We start from the raw sequence: 17,790 nt of genomic DNA, 5'->3' as shown, positions 1-17,790 counted from the left end.
AAAACGACTTGGCCCTCCTATGGATGGAGGGTGATTTGAAGAGAAACTGGGTATGTCCTCATTTGCTAAGAAATACTTTTGTCGCCCGCCCTCCCATAATACCACTTGCGGGTGGCCCACCATAGGGTTGCCAACTTAGCTAGTCAAGCAAACGACATTACAAGTCATGTTGAAACCAAAGTGCTCCCTGTGGGCCAGGGGAGTGGGGTGTGGGTGGAGAAGAAAGTTAACTTCTCAGTTGGGACAGACTACCCTAACGTGGAGGGCATTAATGAGACATCATCTAGGGATCAGGTGGTTCCCAAGGTGGACCTCTCAGTCAAGTTGCCATGTCCCCGTGTGCAGTTGTTGGCCTCGCGGGGCCAGAGGTGAATTCTCTCCCTGGGTGCTCAGGGGTAGACTCTCGGAGAGAGACGATGGGAAGCTCACCTGACCTGTATATACTGCAGACACAGTGGATTGCCATCCCTGGACAGTGGCCCTTCTCAGCGGAGGCTCTGTCTACCACCCAGATTCTGCTGTTAGATTTGACCCTGGGGATCCTGGCTGAGAAGCCTCTGTCTGGTGACCATCGTCATTAGAGATACTGAAGTCACAGAACAGCTGTCACCAAAAGCTGCCCCACCCAGGCTGCACCGGTCATTGTGAGTGGCTTGATTCTGTTAAACTCGGCATTCTGGAGGGCAGATCTCCCCTCCCTGCCTCAGTCATCCACCTGTAGACCTTCCTTCTGGATTTTTCTTTTTTTTTCTTTTGCATGCCCACCTGTGTTCTCTGCTCTTGGAGGCAGGGTTGGTCTGTATCTTTTTCCAGCTCTATTGAGGTATAATTGATAGATGACATTCTGTAAGTTTAAGGTGTGCAAAATAGTGATTTTATACACGAATATATTCCAGAGTGATTACCACAATAAAGTTAGTGAAGACATTTATCACCTCACACAGTTATAACGTTGTGCGTGTCATCAGAACTTTAAAAATCTTATTAGCAACTCAATCTCTCGTAGCAACTTTCAAATATGCAGCACAGTATTGTTAACTACAGTTATCATAGGATTGGTCTGTATTGTTATTGAGATGGGGAAAAAAAATCCATAGACTTGGATTCAAGAGATCTACCTCTTGGACCAGCCCCGGGGCCTCTCTGGGTCTCCTGCCCTTTACCTGCACCTAAAATTCTGTGATTCTGGGACTCAGGAGAGCAAGGAGGCACGGACAAGATAGCATGAGTTTCTTCACTGGGAAAGGTTCAATCTAATAAGAAGAAGAAGGTAAAAAATAACAATAGTCACCACCATTTATTTGAGTTTGCTCTGCTAGGCATGCACTGTGTGCGTTGTGGAGGCAATCCTATGAAATCCTCATGATAATCCGAGGAGGTGAGCCCCACTTTTATTCTTCTCTTTCAGATGAGGAAGCTGAGCCTCAGAGATGTCAAGTAACTTGCCCAAGGTGACAGAGTTAATATGTTGGGACTCAGTCACAGATGTCTCTCTGCTTTGGGGTCCACCATTTCCCTCCACTTTGGGGAAGCCCAGAGCTCAGAAGCAGTCGTGGGTTTGCCGCAGCTGTGCTGTTAGGGCCAACTGTCTTTTTCAAATGTACTTTCCTTTATTTAGACACCAACATCATTGCTATTTAGGGTTTTCAGTGAACTTCCCTATTTTCTCCCTATTCTGTCTTATTCAGCAAAATGGATGAGCGACCGTTTCTTAGGATACTAATTGAATGTTCATTTAGACATGAAAGTGTTTGTCTCTCCACTTTTACTTCTCAAGCCAGAAGAACGTTTCCCTCTTTTCGTGGGAGTCCAGAAACAAGTTAAAGTTTCATTGAAAGTTTTATGACCCCAAGGTTGCAATGAGGTTCAAGTAACAGTAGAGAAAACTTGTGGACAGCCTGGGGAGAATATGCCCCTCTTGTTAGTTGTTTTGAGCCAATGTTCCAGAAGACTCTCCCCACCCACTCTGCTCCGAATGCCTTTCGAAATTCACATGCTTTTCTCATGTTAAGATCCCCATGCCCTCACACACCTCCTTTCCATATGCCACTCACTGAGCCTAGAATGCCATCCCCTCCATTGCCTGGAGAGCTCCTCACCCTTAAAGACTCAGGTCAGACGGCTCTTGTGTTACCAATTCATGCAAAGTGTTTTTTCTTGTTCACTTCTCTGTTCTGCACTTGAATGTTAAGTGACGAAGGGCAGAGGCCTGGTCTCACTTACCTCTGGGGCCGCTCAGGATCCGAGCTTACATGTTGCGTGCCATACATGTTCAATTAAGATTTTGTAATAAACCGATTTCCCGTGTTACGGGTCAAAGCCAAAACCTTAAAAAAATAAATTAAAAAAAAAAAAAAAGCCAAAACCTTGCTGTGCCCTTCGACCCAGTTATCCCCATGATGGAGGAATTCATCCAAAGGAAATAACCGAAGAGGAGAAAGGAAATTACGCGGACCGAAGTGCTGTGAAATATATATTTGCTAAATACTGGCAACAAGCGGAATGTTTATCAACAGGACAATGGTGAGCAAAGCGGGAGACGTGATCTTGCTGCAACACGATTCATTCTATCACCGACTGAACCAACATGGTGACTCCCAAGGATGTGTCAGAAATACAGAGATGAGTCAGTTGCCTTCGACCAGCGCACAGCCTGGCAGAGCCTTCTAAAGCAAACAGTACAAAACTACATAGAAACCGAGAACCGTTTGGGGTCTGATGTTAAGAGACAAATAGATTACGAAAGGGTCTGCACGTGATGCTTTCAGCTCTAAACACGTGAAAGTGTCTGTGATCTTGGCTCTCCAAGTTGGAATGAAGGATGGGGGTTCTCTCCGGATGGGCAGGGGTTTGCCGTGAGGCAACCGGAAAGGGATAGTCAAGGCAGGTTTGCCGTGTAAGCGCTGCACCAGGTAGGGGGAAAGCCGAGGTCTGGAAACCAGAGAAGAGGTGTGGCACCTGCAAGGGCTGGTGGCTGGTTTCTCATGCCGGGAAGGAGGCTCGCTATGTGAAAAGTACCATGGTTTCCATTGTACAGATAAGGAAGCTGAAGCTGGGCTGGCCCCGAGCTACCCAGCTGGCAAGTGACAAAGGTGGGATTGGAAACCATCCCTTGTCAGTTTGGGTCAGGGTGCCTTCTCTTCATCTCCCTGCACCCAGGAGCAGGTGATGATGCGTGATGGAAGAGATCCGGTTGGCCGAGAGGCTGGATTCTTTGGGGAAGGGGATGAAATGGAGAACCTGTTGGTGGGACCACATGATGGAGGGTCTCGGACTGGATGCAGGGGACACTGGAGTGCCTTCGCGGGTCTGGAGGCATGATAGAGAAGGGTTTAAGGAAGAGCAGGCTGGCAGTGCGTGCTGGCTGGTGTGATCAGTGAGGAGGCTGGGCCAGATACATGGGAAGGTAGGTGGGCAGCTCTTGTTCCATTGGGTCAAAATAGTACCGCCCCCCCCCCCCCCCGGCCCCCAGCTTCTTGGACATATTTCTTCCTGCACCTCTAACCATGAGATTGGAATGGACGCCTCCATCATATCTATTCTCCCCCGCGTGAATACCACAACCTGGTCCAGGGAGGGGCATCTGATTCAAACTCGGCCAATGAGAGCCCTTCCCTGGGAATTTTAACCTTGGGACCAGAGAGGAGTGGTTCTCAGTCCCACTCTGTTGGCGAAGCTGTGTCTGGGAGCTCTGTCACCACTCAGAGATTTGAGAGCCCTAGAGAGGAAAATTCTAGCTGGACTCAAGCCCTAGTTTCTGCATACTCTGAGGGCTCAGCCACTCTCTTGCTCACGCTACCATGTGAATAATCCTCCCCGCCTCCCCTTTAGCTAAGCTACAGCGAGTTGAATTTTTGTCCTTTGTGAACAGAAAGCTCTGACATTTGCAGTTAGAGACGTGCCTACCCCTTATCCCTCAAATTTTGGGCACGATGCTCAGAAACGCTTCAGGGTTGTTTTGGAGGATTCGGTCCGTCATGTCTTGCATGTAAGAAACAAACAAAAAAATCTGTCTTCATTATTCAGTGGCAGGCTTGGGAACTCCGGGCTCTCTAGAGGGGCAAGGCTTTGGGGATCCCCTCAGAGAAGGATGGACGCATCCCCATCACTGGTGTGGTGAGTAAAATTACTGCTCAGAATGCTTTCCCGCTTGCTCGTTTGTGATTCAGACGGGGAGAAACCGACGTGGACAGGATGACCACACAGGACGGCCAGGCATTTTCTATACAGGTGGTAAAGGTATCTTCTGAACTTCTCTCCAGCAAACGCATAGATAAAGGGGTTGAGGCAACAGTGGGTGAATGCAATTGTCTCAGTCACACTGAGGGCCAACCTCAGATCCTTCTTCATGTCACAATTGGGAAAGAAGTCATAGAGATTAAGCGTCTCTAAAAAAATCATGATGTTGTAGGGTGTCCAGAAGAGAAAAAACACGACGATCACCAGGAAGATCAGCTTAATGGCTTTGGCTTTCTTGTGGTTCTTGCAGGAAAACAGTGTCCGCATGATTCTGAAGTAACAGTAGCTCAAAACGAGCAGGGGGAGTAGGAAACCAAGCAAATTTGCCTCCACGTTGCGGAGAACGGGCCAGAGGTCCTGCAGGACCTCAGGGTAGTCACCAAGGCACTCGTTTTCTTTTTGTTTTGTGAACATGAACTGAGGTGCTGCCACCAAGATGGCTGCCGCCCAGACGCCCAGGCTGATGGTGACGCCATGCTGCACGGTCCGGGTGTTCATGGAGTTGGCGGCCAGGACGATGGCCCGGTACCTGTCGATGCTGATGATAGTGATGAAGAATATGCCTCCAAAAAAGCCGATGAAGAAGAAGGTGGTAGACAGTTTGCACACGGCGTTGTGAAGGCCTTGCTCGCTCATCAGGTAGTGAGTCCAGAAAGGCAACGTGGCTACAAAGAGCAGATCCGACAAGGCCAGGTTCAGGAGGTAAATGTCCGTGATACTCTTGGGTTTCCGGCTGTTGGTGAGGGCAAACACTACCAGCAGATTTCCCACCAGGCCAAAGGCAAAAACAAGGGAGTAAAATATGGACAGGAAGACGGTCCCGAAGGCCACAACGTCCCCCATATCACAGGCTTCGGCCGACTCATCGTACTCAAAGTATTCCAAAGTTGATTTGGGGGAGTGGGTGGGCATGGCGACGGCCTGGATCAGAGAGGAAAACAAATAACAGTATTAGTTCTCAGAGAAACAGTTGGGATTCTAGCTGGCCCCACGCATGGGCAGGCTGAAAGAAACAAGTATCCGTCGGGCGCCTAACTGATACGCTTCCCAGTCTGAGAGGATCAGGGACTTGTTCAGAGCTGTGCAGTGAACGGCTCAGCTAACGTTTGAATCTAGACCTTTTAAAGCTTGAGGCAGATCTTTTCTTCTTGGATCTTCAAACGTCTATCCAAAAGGTTGACCAGGGTGTCAATAGTGGGAGAGAGGACTATGGGTGTGGAGAACAGGGGGTCGTATGGTGGGGGTGCAGCCATAATTCACTCTTGTAGTCCAAACTTCCCCGAAGCGATTCTCCGCTTCCTTCCTTATCCCCACCCCTCCACCCTCTGGACCCCAATTTGTCCCATAGGAAGCCAAGACTGAAGAGAGAGGTCTCAGATACTCTCCAGAGCCTCGAGCAGACCTGTACGCGGAGCCCCTCATCTTTGTTTTTGAGATCCCTTTCTCTTCCCCTTCCTTTTGGAACCAACAGGTCCTTCTCTTCCTGAAGGGATAAGACAGAGTCATACACTCTAGAGTGACCGCCTCGTCTCCGTTTTCCCAGGACTTTTCTGGGGTTAGCACCAAAAGTCGGAAATGCTTTAGTTCTAAGCAGACAGCCACAGACGGCCACCCCTCAAGGTCAAGTGAAGAGGGTGCCACCACTGCCATCACAGGGTCATGAAAGGGGTGTGGAACCCGTCTGGGGGACCGTGCTCCAGTAGCCTGCTGTGCTGGGCCCGGGTGGTGAATTCACCCCATAATTACCAGCCCTGCCCTCACTTTGGCCTGGTCTTCCCCATGATTCTTAATCTCCGCTTCCTTCAGAAGAAAAATTGAAGGGGAAGACGTTTCTGCACGGGTTGGGAAGTCACACTTCGCATTCCTCCCCCTCCTCCCTAGCCAGGGCTCGCTTGTTATTCACTCCAGAGGCTGCAAGGGCTCCCCTTTCCCCCTGGCCCTCGGAGGCCTCCTCCTCTTCCTTGTGATGCCACAGACGGGCCCCTGAGAAACCCTAAGCATGTTCATAGCACGCCTCCTGGTTGTCACTGCCTCCCTCCCCACCACAACCAAAAGCAAAGTTCGCACTTTTTAACCAAGGGAGTGTCCACACCCTGCTGCCTCCTTTTCACACTGGTTTTGCCCAGACTGTGTCTCTTTCAAAGTGAGGGCCCGCCCTCGCAGCCTCCGCTTTGTGTTCTGGCCCATCTTCGCATCTTATCCAGATTCTTCTGGGACGAAGAGGGTTAAGCCTTTCTGCCCTGGGCCCTCTCAGCCTGGGCTGACGTTCCCAGCATCTCCAGGGAGAGTGTATGCGTTCCTGGCTTTCAGCAGCCAATACCCTTTTCTCAGAGACAAATCTCTGGCTGTGACCTTAATCAACAACGTTTAAATTTAGCAGTGATTGCTAAATCAGTCAGTCGAGCATCTCTCTCTCTCTTTTTTTAAAGTTTTTATTCATTTATTTTGAGAGACAGCGTGAGTGAGCGAGCACGGGAGAGAAAGGGAGAGAGAATCCCAAGCGGGCTCTGTACTGTCAGCGCAGAGCCTGGTGTAAGGCTCGAACTCAGGGACTGCAAGATCATGACCTGAGCTGGAACCAACAGTCAGACTCCCCACCGACTGGGCCACCCAGGCGCCGTGAGCATCTGAATCTTGATTTCGACTCAGGTCATGGGCTTATGGGTTTGTGGGATCGAGCCCCACGCTGTCAGCACAGAGCCCATTGGGGATTGTCTTTCTCCCTCTGTCTCTGCCCCTCCTGCGTGCGCTCTCTCGCTCTCTCAAAATAAATAAACTTAAACAAAAATAATGTTTAAGTTCAGCCACAGAAAATGGCTGAGATGCTACCCTTTGTGAGCTACACAAATGTCAGGTTGAAATGACTCGAGCGGAGATATGGGGAGACGGGGAAATTCCTGCCTGCGTGCAGGTGGCTTGCTGAACGTCTTTCCAGACGTGCAGCCGTGTAGGAGCGAATGAGTCAAGCCCTCAGTGGTCGTAAGTCAGGGATCCTGGAGCTACGACCCTCTGCCTTCCCCCTTCTCCCCCAGGGAAAGGAGCTGGCGAAGCTGGCCTTGACAGGAGGCCAAGGACAATGAGACTGTGTGGCATCTCTTCATGCCTGTGCTGGGGCCTGCAGCCCAGAAACTGTGCTGGTGGGTTGGCCTGATTTTGCCAAATCTGCATGAAATAGGCTTAATTTCCACCCTTGGCACTGTGCCCTGTCCACAGGGATCTCCTCTAAATCGAGTAGGAGTCCCTGGGTCACCGAGGAGGGACAGCGGGGAGGTGGGCAGGCTCGGGCTCTCCCTTGGCTGAATCTCACGTCTGCCCTCTGGCCAAGTGACCTCGAATGAACTTGGAACCTCTGAGTCTGACATCCCTCATCTGCAAGACTGGGACTCATTCTCACGTCTGCCCACAGCGTCATTCTGAGGATTGTGCCCGGCACAGTGTGTTGCATACAGCAGGCACTCAAATAAATGCATGTGGTGAGGAAACAGAAGCACTTTGGACCTCTGCAACCATCCGGGTCTCCCGTGAACTGTTGTGCTGCTCACTCCCACCCTAGGCGTTGTGGATATCCCATCTGTAAAGTTCTTTTTATTTTTTTTCCCCTGAAATAACAGGTATTTTCTTTTCAGATTTTCTGGGGGGAGAGGGCAAAGGGGAGAGTAAACAAGCCTTTACTGAATTTTTACTCAGTTCTCGGGCTCATTGCTAAACACATATTACCTGTGTGTGTGTGGAGGGGGGGGATTTTCATTTAATTCCCTTGACATTTTAAAAATGAACAAAAATACGAGTTACATGGAAAATGAAATAAGTAAGCAGACAGTCTAATATGGTAGGCCTGTGGTTCATGCTCAATAAACGGGAGCCGGCACGTAAAAGGATAACGATCCCTATGGACAAGTAGATGTACTCGGAGAAGGCAAGTAACTTGCTCAAGGCCGCACAGCTGGCCTGTGGCACGGCTGCAGTGGGGGCTCACACTCGGCCAGCCTGTCTGTCCTGCCCGAGACTGGGAGTTCCTGAGCGAGGACCGGTGTCTCCTTCAGCTCTGTGGACCAGTGTTCAACAGAGGGAGGGGCCTGGCACAGAGCCAATGCCCCAGGAATACTTGTAGGAATACAAGTATTGTATCCTAGACCTTCATTCCAAATTGCCCTGTGGGACTGGTAATGACGGTGGCCTTTTAATTGTCCGGTTCCCAGACGTGCCGACAGGGCACACAAGTGTCTTTCCTGATCCCAGGCCAGCGGCCCTTGCTTGAACTCTGAGCGCTTAGTGGATGCCTCGTGCATTGAATGTTCCTCTGAATTTGGTAGCCTTATCAAGGGAAGGAACTTTTTGGGAAAGGTGGATCCTCTAACTCCTGGACCTTCTGAGATGTCCCAGGACTGGGAGATGAGCTTAAAGCTGGGGACAGTCCTCGAAGGTGGTCTCCGGGGCAGGTTGAAGGGCCGCCGGGGGTCTGATGGGCCGGACACGGGCTTTCCAGGCCCCCGAGGCCACCAGGAACCGAGTGAGGGATCCAAGCAGATAAGCTTTCTCTGCGGGGCCTCATCAGCCGGGTGTCATACAGGTGGGGGTGCGAGAGGAAGGATAGGTGTTGGGGTGAAGCACCCGCTGAGGGCTGTGGCCAGCAAGCACACAACCCCTCCCGGCCGTTCTCAAGCCTCCTCGCCCTCTCTTCCCGTAAGTCAAGGTTTTGCTAAATGCTGTCCAGCTGCAGGAGTCTGTGCTGAACCCAGAAGCGGAGTTTGAGCGCACATGCGTTTCCCACCCAAGTATAAACTCACTCCCTCTCCGATCCTGCCCTGCTGCCCGCCCCCCCCCCCCCCCCCCAACTCTGGCCCACTTCCTTTTCTCAGGCCTGCTCATTTATTTTTTAACTTTTTTGGGGTCATCATTTACCCAGTGTTTCCAATCAGCTTCCCTGTTCTCTACTTCCCTTTTCATTTCAGTGGCCCAAGTCCACTTTCCTCTTTAGTCCCATATCCTTTTCGGGCCGCTTCCCCCATCTTTTGCCTTCACATCCTGCTTACTGCCTGCTGGATCCTGTGCGTCTTCTTGTGTTTTACGTTCCTTGGCCAGTTGGTGGTTTTCCCTCTGGGGTCTCCACTGATGGCTTTTTGGGCCCCTGAGTGAAGACCGGGTTAGAGGCTCCGTCTAAATGCCGATAAAATTGTGGTTTAATTTTCTTTTTTAATGTTTGTTTACTTTTTTGAGAGAGAGAGAGAGAGAGAGAGAGAGAGACAGTGAGAGCTGGGGAGGGGCAGACAGAGAGGGAGACACAGCATGGGAAGCAGGCTCCAGGCCCTGCGCTGTCAGCACAGAGCCCGATTCGGGGCTCGAACCCGTGGACCGTGAGATCATGACCCGAGTCGAAGCGGGACACTTAACCGACTGAGCCATCCAGGTGCCCCATCATTTTTGTTCTTTTGAACCAAAGGGAATTAGAGGAAAGTACAGATTGCTAGAGCCCTGACCCCATCGTTCTTTGTGGGGATGCCATTGAGCCTAAGAATGTTCCAGAGCCTGAAGTTATCCTCGGAGAGCCCTCTGTGGAAGGAGAGGAGGCTGCCCTTCTTCGGTGCCCACGGACTAGCACACTCCATACACAAGCCCCTCTTTGATTCTGTCTACAGGCCCACATGCGATGGTTGTCCCTCCCGTACAAATGAACCAGCAGAGGCTCCGGGAGATCGGGGAAGCTTGTCCAGGGAACAGCAGAACCAGGTGTATCTCTCCACAGAGCCATGCTCCCGCCTCGCCCCCAAGGCTTTCCCTCTTGGAGGAGGAGTGTGCAGGCTATTGTGGACCACTTCTCTAGAGTTGGAACGAGAAATAGGAGACACAGCCCCCTCCCTCCCCCGCCAAAGAAGATGGTCCACGATGCGAGTCTGAACACTTTCCCCGGGTCTCTCCCCTCAGGACTCAGAACCCGGTAGTCTGACCGTCAGGCAAAAGGCAGGCAGTCAGGAAATGAAGAAGGCGGGGACATTTCCTCTCCAGCCACAACTAGGGAGTCCTCACGGCCAGACCCCCGAATCTAGCTCTCATCAATGGTGGCAAGGAAATTTGGAGTCCTTTTCTCCGGAGAAGAGGAGGCTGAAGGCTGTAGGCTCAGCTCATTTCCTGCCTTCAAACACACGGTAACACGGATGTAGTTCACAAAACGCAACGCCAGATCTTCTGGCGTGTTTAATTTTTCAACAAGGACCAAACAGAAGGAAATAGTCTTTAAGCACGACATGCGTCCTGGGGCGGTAAAAGCACGGCTTAGTGTCACGAGAAGTGACTCTTCAGTGACCTGCCCAGGGAACATGACGCTTCTGGGCTCACAGCCTGCCCGAGTTCAGATGAGGTTCCATCTGGATCAGTCGATTTCAGCCCTGACAAATCTTCACCTTGGCCTACAGAGGAAGGTTTCCAGTGTGGCCCCCAAGCCCACACCCCTGGCCGCTTGGGCACAGGGTTTTCCCAGGTCCTGATGGTTTTCCCACTTACAAGGACAGCTGATTTTGTAAGAGACACCCTGGGGGATGCAGGGAGAGGTAAGGATGAGAGGGCAAAAGAAGGACAGGTGGAAGAGCCTTGAACTGCACGCCAAGGAGCTAGAAGGGCACATTCTGCACCTCGCAGCCCGTCCCCCGTGCAAGTAAACAGAGCGGCTGTCTACACCTTGGCAACCAATCTACCTGCGACCACAGGGCCTTACCCGCCCTCTAGCGTTTGCACAGGCCAAACACCCCAAGTCAGAAGCAGCAACAGGAGAAAGCCAGACCGGAGGCGAGAGCCTCCTGGGTGAGCCACCCCTCTCCGGAAGCTGCTTTTGCTCTGGGTTGGACACACCGCCCTCTCCTTTCGTCTTCCGAGCACATTGTGGTATTTATTCGTCCCTGCCAAACTGTGAAATTCTGAAAAGAAATGTTTTAGGGCTTTTTTCTGGTAATTGAGGAAGAGATGGATTTTAAATAAATTATTAACTAAGCTAATTATGTATCTTTGTAAGGACAAATAAAAATTCAAAATAAGAGGCTTAATTCTCCCTGCTGAAAATAAGGGAAGAGATTCTCTGCCTCCTCATTCCTAGGGCATTTGCTTTAGGAAATTCGTCGCTGGGGGCGCCTGGGGGGCTCAGTCAGTTAAGCGTCTGACTGATCGTCTGCCTTGGGCTCGGGTCATAATCTCACTGATCGTGAGTTTGAGCCCCAAGTCGGGTTCTGTGCTGACAGCTCAGAGCCTGGGGCCTGCTTCAGATTCCGTTTCTGTCTCTCTGCCCCTCCCCTGCTTGTGCTCGCTATCTCTCTCAAATATAAAATAAAACACAAAAAAAATTAAAAAGAAAAACAAAACAAAAGGAAACTCATCACTGGAGTGTTTTCTCCTCTCTTTGAAATGAGGACATGCGTCCTTTTGGGAATGTGATCACTTCTTTTGTCAGCTTTACGTCCCAGGAATCTTTCTCAGGGGCCTGGGGCTCCTTTCTTTGAAATATAAACATCAAGGGGCACCTGGGTGGCTCAGTCTGTAGAGCCCTGACTCCTGGTTTTGGCCCAGGTCATGATCTCACGGTTTCATGGGTTCAAGCCCCGCATCTGGCCCCACACTGACAGCACGAAGCCTGCTTGGGCTTCTCTCTCTCCCTCGCTCTGCCCCTCCCCCGCTCGCGCCGTCTCTGTCTCTTTCAAAATAAATAAACTTAAAAAAAAAAAAAAGGAAATATAAACATCAAGAATTAGCACCTGTGTCTCCCAGTTTCTCTGGAAGGGTAGGAGCCTAACTTGGGTGGGTGCCCTTCTGCTTCAAATTGCCAAAATCCTCCCGTCTTAAAGATAGGAGTCTATTTCTTCTCTGGAAGAAGCCAGCCAGCTATCACAGACGGTCCCTTCAGTTATCATGGTAGAGTTAGGATGACAGTGTGTGGCTGAGAACTAGGTGTGCTCTCTCGCCACAGGGATCCTAACCGCTGGGCCCTACGAAAGGGTGAGATTCCCTCTCCCCCCATCTCTGCCGTCTCTCAGCGGATTGTCCGCGATGCCCATCACATTCTGGTGGTCTGTTTAACAGTATCGGTGTTTTCTCTGTTATCTCTGTGAGAAGTTTTTTCTGGGTTGGAGATCTTAGTTTCTATTTTACTTCCCCAACAGTAGGTGCTGTGCTAAATTCTATGGAGGTAAACGTGGCTAAGATACAGTCTCTGGGAATTGCGGTTACTGTTCAGTAGCAGACTATCAGAAGAAAAGCTGGGGGAGACCCAGGGACTGGATCGTTTCAGCTGAGTCTTGAAGCCGGGGCAATCTTCCAGGTAAACGAAGGTGGAGGGGGGGAGCAGGGGCGGGTGTGGGGGGGGGGGCCACTGAAGCCGAAGGCACTGAGCATAGGCATGTTCCCTAGGGTCAAGCCCGCTCATCGCCATTGCTGTATAGGCAGGCAATCGTGGAGCGGTCCACGATTACCTACCTCACCGTCGTACTCCTGGCTGGCTTGCAGGGCGAGGTCTCTGTGGACAACGCCACCTCGAACATTTGCGCACGTTCATCCACATCTCCCACGGCACGGATGCATTTTAAAAATGCAGACTCCAGAGCAGACCGACTATGTGAATCCGTGCATATAAAGGTCAGGAGCGGGCAACAGCAATGCATATTGTGCAGGGATGCACATCTAGGCGGGTAAAGCCCTAAGGACGAGTGAGGGAGCAATGGCCATCACGATCAGGATGTGGGGATTTTGGGGAGGGCAGGGTGGCAGTCAGGAAGGCAAGTGAGGGGGGGCCGCTGGGTGGGGGCCGGCCTGGGTCTCTCCTGCTGCCTGGCTGCAGGTTGGGTGCGAGATTGATCTGTAAGTCGTGAACCTGCACACTGTTCTTTGAGCGTGCTGTATTTGACGTGGAACATAGGTTTAAGGAAAAGGACAGAGAGGGCCTGCAAAAATACTTTAGAAAAACATTTAAAGAGACGCGAGCTAGGTTTCCTTCCCTACAAAGGTTCATAATCCGAAATAGTTGCTCTTTGGCCAGACGGGAGGAGGAGGTGTGGCTGCAGGGCCGAGAGAATTCCAGCCCTCGGCAGCCAGTGCCTTTCTGAGCCCCTAGGGAGGGCGGGTGGGATCACGACTCGGCCGGAAGCGCCAGCATTGGCCTTCCTGGGCAGAGCCAGTGTTGCAAGCCCTTGGAATCCCTGGACTGTGCTGCTGGGAACGAGAGCAAGTTCCCGGAAAAGGCAGCGGAGACCTGGCCTGTGCCACCGTGGCTGTGCCTCTTCGTAACTGTGACCCGTTGTTGGACAGCAGGAGTCCGCCTCCCTGTCTGGCTCGTGCATGGAGGGTGCTGGCTCTGAACACCTTCAGCGGGAAATATTTGAGCCTGAACAAAACGGGTAGCCGCGGCCTCTGTTCCAGGTCAGAGGTTGAGCTGGGGAGGGGGTAGTTGAATGGCCCAGACCCTGAGATGGACGGTCTCTGACGCCAGGGTCTCTGGTGTGGGGCCCTCCCCGATACTGCTGCCTTTCTACAACCCGGCCCGGGGCAGGAGGGGGATGGGGGTGCGCGATGAGGTGTCTCCTGGGGGAGGATGGGTTGGGGAGTGGATGCTGGTTCTGACCTGATGGGCTCTGGCATACGTCCTCTTCCCGGCCCCTCGTAACCTCATTTGAACGTGCTTAGTGGTCTTAAGGCGCACAAACTTTCCGATCCGTGGCTTCCCACAATGACAACCCATATTGTTTCTTGAGCACCAAATACAGGCCAGACGGTGTGGTCAGAACTGGATATACCTTGCCCTTGATACAGATATTCGACCTCTACCCGTCACTCGCCTTCAGCGATTCTCAGCTCATGGCTGGTATTCATTTTAAAGCAGGACTCGAGGCTTAGCAAGGTCAGGTGCAGAGTCAGGGCTTCCAAAGCCCAACTGCCTCTCCTACCCACTGTGAAGCAGAGAGTGACGGCCGTGGAGCCCGGCTGGGGTATGGCTGGCGTGTGGCTGACACACAGTCGGTGCCCCCTTCCCTGGGGGGCGGGCAAGAGCCACGTCCTGCCCTGATTCCCTGCGTGAAAATGAAGCCAAGCAAAGAGGCAGGCAAAAGACGTGGAACCATACTTGCGTGCATACACACAGACGGACATGCAGACAGACAGGCAGACAAACAGTGGTGCCCAAGGCTCAGCAGCCCAGTTCCTGCCTGCGTCCTCTTACAGGGCCCAGTCCCCTCCCAGGCAACCCCGGGCATGGGCTGACCTGCCCCGCAGAAGCTTCCCCAGGGAACTTTCTCGTCTGCTTCTCACACAATCCAACCATCTTTCTTCTGGGGTCAAGTTGTTTTCTACCTTGAGTTTTCTGTGTAAAGCATTTGAGGGGGCACCTGGGTGGCTCAGCCGCTCGAGCGTCTGACTTCGGCTCAGGTCATGACCTCGCGGTTCGTGAGTTTGAGCCCCCGAGTCGCCGGGCTGTCTGCTGTCAGCGCAGAGCCTGCTTGGGATCCTCTGTCTGTCCTCTTTCTCTGCCCCTCCCCTGCTTGCGCACGTGCCCTCTCTCTCTCTCAAAAATAAATAAAATTTTAAAACAAGAAGAAAGTACTTGGAAAAAGGGGGGCGCCTGCGCAGCTGAGTCCATTAAGCATCAGACTCTTGACTTCGGCTCAGGTCATGATCTCCGAGTTTGTGGGTTCGAGGCCTTGGTGGGGCTCCCGTGCTGGCAGTGCAGAGCCTGCTTGGAGTTTGGTCTCTCTCCCTCGCTTTCTGCCCCTCCCCTGCTCATTCGCACACTCTCTGTCTCTCTAAACACACAAATAAACTTGAACGTATTTGAAAAAGAAAATGAACTTTTCTGGAGGAGGGGAAATCCTAAAGCTCCCTAGACTTTCTCTGAGCTCGGCTGTCAACCTACAGAGCGCAGACTACAGAACCTGTGAGATAAAGGTCAAGTAATGAGAAGTGACGGGTCCGGCCAGTCGTCAACCGGACCTCAACGCGTTTCCTCCTCTCTTGCACCCATATGTGTGTCCGCTCATAATTTCTGAGACGGTTTTCCCACGGCACGAACCTTCTGAGGCCGTGTCCTCAGAGTGATTACAACGGCATTGAACATCGAATTTGTGTCAGCGATTTATTCATTAAAATGGTTGTCGCTGGAAATGCAGTGGTGCTCTTTATAAAAAAATGTAGGAGGCACCGAAAAAGCACAGGAAGAAAAGGAAAAACAAGACAGAACCAAACTTTCCACCATCCAACTTCCCGGAATCAACCACAGCTAGCTTTTTGCCCTTTCCCATCCAATGTCCATGCCTATTCCTATATCCGTATTAAGCATAGTTATATTTACATTTAAAATGCAAGGTGGCTCAGTCGGTTAAGCATCTGACTCGGGCTCAGGTCATGAGCTCGTGGCTCATGAGTTCGAGCCCCGCATCGGGTTCTGTGCTGATAGCTCAGGGCCCAGAGCCTGCTTCGGATTCTGTGTCTCCCTCTCTCTCTGCCCCCCATCCCCCCGCTTGTGCTCTGTCTCTCTCTAAAAATAAATAAACATTGAAAAAAAATTAAAAAAATAAATAAAAACTAAAATGCAGATTCTACATTAAACATTTTTTATTACAACATTTTCTAACCTACATAAAGGCAGAGAGAGCCCCCAGGTTCATCACATAACTTCAATTGGCAACTCATGGTCACTATCCCATGCAATCCTACTTCATACCCTACTGCATTAATTAAAAACAGATCCAGGCATCATAGCATTTCACCCATAAACAGGTAAGTATGAGTCTCTAAAAGAATAAGAACTCTTTTTATACAAAATAACAACTTCCTTACTATTTACCTTAAAAAGCGCCTAATAATTCCTCACTCTCATCCAGATGCCATTTGTTTTCAGGGCAATGTCTACTCGTCCCTGGCATGTAAGTGCTGATGCTTGTAATCGCACCCCGCGTTGAGCGCGTCCCAAATGGTCTGATCACACGCTGCCCGCCACCCCTCAAGCCCCTTGGCCCTTCGGCAGCAACATCTTCCGGAAAGTGGTCCCTCTTAGCACGTAAAGCGAAAACCAGCATCTGTAACCCACGGTGACCTCTGACCACCGTGCCCCACCCGCGAGCCCACAGGTGTTGGCCAGTTCTCTGTTTCCTACCTGGGCTGGGCCTGGGAAGGGAACTTCTGGACTTGGCAATTGTGACGATCAGCCACCCCGTCCCTCCGTCTGTCTGTCACGGAGTATTTCCCTTCCCACCCGCCCCCCCGCCGAGGGCATCTTTATTTGCAAAGTTAGCCAATAGTCTCTGGTTTCCTGTGAGGTTCACTCCAAGGCCTGCCTGGTTTCTTTAGATACCGCGGCAGGCGAGCTCAGAAGCTCCAGGCTGGAGGCCAGCTGATGGCAGGAGGGTCTGAATTCACAAACCTGGGGGACTGAGTCTGGGGGGACACACAAAGCAGGGGACTGGAGGACGTGACGGTGTGGGGGCTGTGTTATTTGCCCCCATTGTGGCGGGGAGGACAGGAAACAGTGTAGGTCTCGTGAGCCACCCAAAGCCACTGTACTTCAGTTTCCTTGGGTGTGAAAAGAGAGCCCACGGTACTCACCCGGCTGCCCTGGGGTGTGGATGAAACGAAGTACAGCTTCTCTCTCCAAAGCGAGGCCCCAGGCACCGGGAGCTTACAGACATGTGGCACCTCGGGCCCCGCCACTGAATCAGGCTGCATTTTGATGAAATTCTTAGGAGATTGGCAAGTGCGTGGCTTCTGAGACGCATCGGCACAAAAGGCACTTAGTGAGTGCCTGGCACCTGGTAGGGGCTTCTGATTTATTTTCCCCTCGCCTCCCTCCATCAAGGCACTCAGGGCCTCCCTAGGCCCTCCGGTCAAGCCGGAGGCGCATGTGTGCCGGGCACAAGCTTCACCCACAAACCGGGGCAGGCTCTGTCCCCACCGTCTCCCACAGCCCGCCCCGTTCCGCCGGACGGGGAATAGCTGGGCCTGACTCTCGGGGCTACTCTCCTGCTGCCTGCCCTGGCTCGAAGCCGGTGCCTGCCCAGGCCCACCTGCCTGGCTCACCTACCAGGCAAATTCTACTGCCGATCCCTCCCTCCCCTGGGGCCTGGCTGGGGTCTGGCACGTTTATTAAAGGATCAGGGGACTCCTCCGAGGCCTGCCTGGCTCCTCACGGCCCATCTTGCAGCCTGTGCCCCTGCACTGCTGTGGCCGTCGGAGCTGTGTCTTTCTGTGGGCAGGGCTGTGCTGTGTGCTCCCCACCCGGCCTCCTCAGTCCCGGCCGCCAGGACCCCAGGACCGAGCTGTGGGTGGGACGGCGGTTCTGCCGGCTGGGCGACTGACCTGCTGGCATTTGAGGAAGTCTGCGGCCTCGGTTTCCCTTCCTCCTTTCCCTCTGGCCAGGAGGCTGTGGCACCCCACCCCCACGCCTGCCCTTCCTCATCCCCACCCCAGAGCCACCTGTCTCAGGGACCACCCAGCGGGGCCAGCTGCTTCGGCCTCCCTTCGCCTGCCTGTGACTCCCCTCCTGCTTCTCCGAGAGCACCTCTCTGGGATCCTGCCAAGACTCTCTCTCTC

At 52.3% G+C, this 17,790-nt stretch overlaps 1 protein-coding gene across 3 annotated transcripts; it reads right to left on the bottom strand.

Annotated features, from left to right (window-relative positions):
* Window positions 1–260: 260 nt before the first annotated feature.
* On the bottom strand, window positions 261–17,505 carry CX3CR1 (C-X3-C motif chemokine receptor 1). 3 transcript variants are annotated; one of them, XM_049628970.1, is made up of 2 exons: window positions 16,807–17,505; window positions 261–5,160 (listed from the first exon to the last, which is right to left on the bottom strand). In XM_049628970.1, exons 1-2 carry the CDS (start codon window positions 17,050–17,052, stop codon window positions 4,081–4,083), a joined length of 1,326 nt encoding a protein of 441 aa, XP_049484927.1. In that variant the 5' UTR covers window positions 17,053–17,505; the 3' UTR covers window positions 261–4,080. The 3 variants fall into 3 exon arrangements, with proteins under 3 accessions (XP_049484927.1, XP_049484928.1, XP_049484929.1); XM_049628971.1 differs by lacking the exon at window positions 16,807–17,505 and adding an exon at window positions 16,358–16,448; XM_049628972.1 differs by lacking the exon at window positions 16,807–17,505 and adding an exon at window positions 7,547–9,018.
* Window positions 17,506–17,790: the final 285 nt, after the last annotated feature.

This window comes from Panthera uncia, chromosome C2 (genome assembly GCF_023721935.1).
Source record: "Panthera uncia isolate 11264 chromosome C2, Puncia_PCG_1.0, whole genome shotgun sequence".
Taxonomy (NCBI): domain Eukaryota; kingdom Metazoa; phylum Chordata; class Mammalia; order Carnivora; family Felidae; genus Panthera; species Panthera uncia.
The sequence above is the reverse complement of the archived record's forward strand: the minus strand, read 5'-3'. Positions and strand labels throughout refer to the sequence as shown.

Bases quoted from the DNA above. Each gene is read 5' to 3' on its own strand.
- CX3CR1 (XM_049628970.1), bottom strand. From the start codon at position 17,052: ATGGAGGGAGGCGAGGGGAAAATAAATCAGAAGCCCCTACCAGGTGCC. The intron at 5,161-16,806 runs GTGAGTACCGTG...TCTCTGATCCAG, and splicing joins CCACACCCCAGGGCAGCCGG to GCCGTCGCCATGCCCACCCA.